At 39.9% G+C, this 4,341-nt stretch overlaps 1 protein-coding gene across 1 annotated transcript in view; it reads left to right on the top strand.

Annotated features, from left to right (window-relative positions):
• The first annotated feature begins 3,950 nt into the window (after positions 1 to 3,950).
• SLC35D4 (solute carrier family 35 member D4) overlaps positions 3,951 to 4,341 on the top strand; it is a 93,841-nt gene continuing 93,450 nt past the window's right edge. The window contains exon 1 of the mRNA XM_007448621.1: positions 3,951 to 4,022. Within this exon, the coding sequence (XP_007448683.1) occupies positions 3,951 to 4,022 (72 nt within the window). The remainder of the gene's footprint in view (positions 4,023 to 4,341) is intronic.

Raw genomic sequence — 4,341 nt, forward strand, 5'->3', positions numbered from 1 at the left:
TCTTTCCCTTAGTTTTGAAGTTGATGGTCTCCGTGGGATGTGGTTTTGCTAGGGGGGGTCTGTTTTTTCTTATAACACTTTTATTGAGGTATAATTCACATACCATATAGTTCACCAATTTGCAGTGTACAATACAATGATTTTTTAGTATGTTCACTAAGTTGTGCAACCATCAACACAATCAATTTTAGAACATTTTCATCGCCCCATAAAGAAACCCCTCATCATTAGCAGTCACTCTGCATTTCCCCTAGCCCCAGGCTACCACTATTCTATTTTCTGTTTCTATAGATTTGCCCACTCTGGCTATTTCTATAAATGGAATCACACAACATGTGGTCTTTTGTGACTGGCTTCTTTCACTTAGCATTTGAGATAATTTCTGTATGTTGTATGAGGTAGGGGTCCACCTTCATTCTTTTGCATGTGGATATCCAGTTGTCCTGGAACTACTGGTTAAATTTGCTCCTTGGATTCTCTTGGTGCCCTTGTCAAAATTCAATTGGTCATAAGTGTGAGGAGTTACTTCTGAATCTCACTTCTATTCCATTGATCTCTCTCTCTCTCTCTCTCTCTCTCTCTCTCTCTCTCTATATATATATATATATATATATATTCTTATGCCAGTATCACACTGTCTTGACTACTGAGGTTTTGTAGTAATCTTTGAAATCAAGAACTATGAGTTCTTTAACTTTGTTTTTTTCAAGATTGTTTTATCTATAATGGGTCTCTTGAATTTCCATACGAATTTTAAGATCAGCTTATTAATTTCTACAGATAAACCAACTGGAATTTTGATGGGGTTTTGTGTTGAATTTGTAGATCCAATTGGGAAATATTGCCATTTTAACAGTATTAAGTCTTCTGATCCATGAGCATGGGGTATCTCTCCATTTATTTTGGTCTTCCTCAGTGTCCTTCAATAATGTTATGTAGTGTTCAGAGTATAAATTTTGACTTATTTTGCTAAATTTATTCCTAAATATTTTGTTCTTTTTGGTGCTATTTTTAATTAATTAATTAATTAATTAATTTGGCCACAACCATGGGGCTTGCAGACTCTTAATTCCCTGACCTGGGATTGAGCCTGGGCCAGAGTAGTGAAAGTGCCGAATCCTAACCACTAGACCACCAGGGAACTCCCATTTTTGGTGCTATTTTAAATGAAATTGTTTCATTAATTTCTTCTTCACATTGTTCATCGCAAGTGTATTGAAATACAGTTGACTTTTTGATCTTGTGTCTTGTAAACTTTCTGAACTCATCTATTAGTTCTAATAGTATTTCTTTAGTGGATTCATTAAGATTTTCTGTATTCAAAATCCTGTCATCTGTAACAGAGATAGTTTTACATTTTTTGCAATCTGGATGCCTTTAAAGTTTTTTTCTTGCCTTATTTTCCTGGATAGAGCCTCAAATACAATGTTGAATACAAGTGGCAAGAATGGTCATCCTTGTCTTGTTCCTGATCTTAGGGAGAAAAGCATTGTCTCTCATCATTAAGCATAATGTTAACTGTAGGTGACTTTTATTATGTTGAGGAAGTTTCCTTCTTTTTATCTAATTTCTTTTATGTTTTTTTAAAAATTTATTTATTTATTCATTTATTTTTGGCTGCGTTGGGTCTTTGTTGCTGCGCGCTCAGGCTTTCTCTTGTTGCGGCAACCGGGGGCTGCTCTTCGTGGTGGTGCGCGGGCTTCTCATTGCAGTGGCTTCTCTTGTTGCGGAGCACAGGCTCTAGGCGTGAGGGCTTCAGTAGTTGTGGCACTCAGGCTCCGTAGTTGTGGCTCGTGGGCTCTAGAGCGCAGGCTCAGTAGTTGTGGTGCACGGGCTTAGTTGCTCCGCGGCATGTGGTATCTTCCCGGGCCGGGGCTTTAACCTGCGTCCCCTGCATTGGCAGGCGAATTCTTAACCACTGCGCCACCAGGGAAGTCCTTGTTTTTCTGGCTGTGCCTTGCAACATGTAGGTGGGATCTTAGTTCCCTGATGAGCGATTGAACCCCGTGCCCCCTGCAGTGATAGCTCAGAGTCTTAACCACTGGACCACCAGGGAAGTTCCTCTTTTTATGTTTTTGTTGTGGAAGGGTGTTGAACTTTGTCAAATGCCTTATCTGTTTCTATTTGAGATGGTGATGTGATTTTTGTCCTTTACTCTATTGATATGGTGTATTGCATTAATTGATTTTTGGATGTTAAACTAACATTATTTCCTGGGATAAATCACATGTGGTCAGGGTGTATACTCTTTTTTTATGTTGTTGGATTCCATTTGCTAGTGTTTTGTTGAGGATTTTTGCATCTATATCCATAAGAGATATCGATATTCTTTTTTCCTTAAGGGAAATTTAGGAAGTTTCAAAAAGTGTGCAGCCACTTCTGCCGTCTTTTGAGAATTGTCCATGTGTGCTGTCAAAAAATTCATTATTAAAAAAGATTTGTGAGGAGAAAAAACCCACAAGTTATTGTTTAATCCAAGCTCCCTTCTTTGTTTATTCAAGAAACATTTTTTTGAGCACTTATCAGTCAATTTTCAAAAAGTAAATTAATGACTATGACCCTTTGGTCTCAAAGATCTCAATTAACAATGCAACTAGTTAAATCTTTTTGTGTGAATAGAAGGTCTAACACAGTCTCACATATAGCAGCTTGTTGTTTATCAATGTAAGACCTGGTAATTTCATTTTTCTTCAGTATTAGTTTAGTTTGTTTTGTGGAACAGAATAATGCAGCTTTGGAAAAACCAATACTTCTGGTAAGATCTACAGCACTTTTGCTACAAATGTGAACTTCTATTTGCATGGTTCTTTACTGTTCTGGTTGTTCCTGCTTGTTAAGCAAACTTTGTCAAAGAAAATAAGTTAAGCAATAACTAGGAAATAATAAGGCCTGAATTGAATTTGTTCACCTCTTAAAAGAGTTCAGGGAAATCTCAGGTATATAACAACCATTTATTTCAAGCAAATTCTATTGGGCAAAAATTTTCTTTGTAAGGACTGTTTAGCTCTGAAATAGGTTTTCTAAATATTGTCAAGGAAAAATAAATTTTTAGTTTATTTGTGTTTTATGTGGAGACAATATATCCAGTATTTTCTTGGATAATACAGTTTGATAAGCAATTTTACATTGGGCATACAGATAAAAAAGAGTGAAGGCTTCCTGGTGCATGGGGTATTTCTAAAAATCTGTATGTTTCTATATGTGCAGACACTTGTACCTCTAGCTCCTGACAAAGTCCCTCAGTATGTTTTTGTGCATGTTTACTACTGTCTGCCCGAAGCCTAGCTAGGTCATTTTTCCTCCCTAGAGACTAGAAATAGGGACTGTGCTTGAAACTCTACTTCTGGAAGGATTTATTTTATGGAAATTTCAAAGCAATTGGATTGACTTCTCCTAAAGAAAAAACTACACTGATTATAGTTCCTGCCCCTCAGCCTTCCTTCTTTTAAAATAACATTTCTTGTTGTTAGCTTATTTGTGTCGTTTGCGAAAGTAGTACAGACCCGATGAAGAAAATTGGGAAGAAAATTCTGTAAAGCACAAACATTTTGCTCCCTCCGCTTAGAGCTAGCTATGGACATTTTTTCTTTAAATGCTAATGGACTGTTGTGAACTGTTCTGTCAGCTGCTTTTCCCCCCACTTCTACCATTTTCTACTTTTTTACAACGACTACTATCCGCTCTTGCTCTACCGGCGGTCGCAGCCCTGGGGTACCTATTCCTCCCTCGGCAGTCCTGGGTCGGCTGAGTGCCGCCTTTGCCCACAGCGAGGTTACGAGGCCTGCGAAGGCGCGGCCTCTTTAAGAGGCAGGCACCGGGGGCGGTCCCTGCGCGGATTGGCTGAGCTCGCAGCCACGTGGCGGTCCTAGCAGCCGCGGTGGCGGTGGCCCGGCTCGCGCGGCGGCCGTGGGGCTCCTTCGGGGTCCCTGGGAAGGGGCGTAAATTAACAGATGTGCATGAGGAGGTGCCTGGTCGGCCTCACGTTTTGTACCTGCTACCTGGCTTCTTACCTCACGAACAAGGTGAGGAGGGCGGGCTTCTTACGTCACGAACAAGGTGAGGAAGGCGGGTGCGGGGTGCAGATGATTCCCTGTGGGCGATCGTAGTCCCCAAATCGTGTGGAGAACAAATGCTGCCTCCAGCTTTTTATCTGATTTGTTCCTGATGACGATGGAGAAGAAAACGACTCTGTGTACCATTCTCTTTTAGAAATAAGATTTGTTGGACGGTACTCTCCCCATTTCTCGTCCTGTAATGCATTCTTTACATCTCCTGGGAAACTGGATTGTTTGGTGAATTCCCAGGAACTTAATTTTTGGATATGTGGACCACTTTTTAGGG

Source organism: Lipotes vexillifer, unplaced genomic scaffold (genome assembly GCF_000442215.2).
Source record: "Lipotes vexillifer unplaced genomic scaffold, Lipotes_vexillifer_v1.1 scaffold168, whole genome shotgun sequence".
Classification (NCBI taxonomy): Eukaryota; Metazoa; Chordata; class Mammalia; order Artiodactyla; family Lipotidae; genus Lipotes; species Lipotes vexillifer.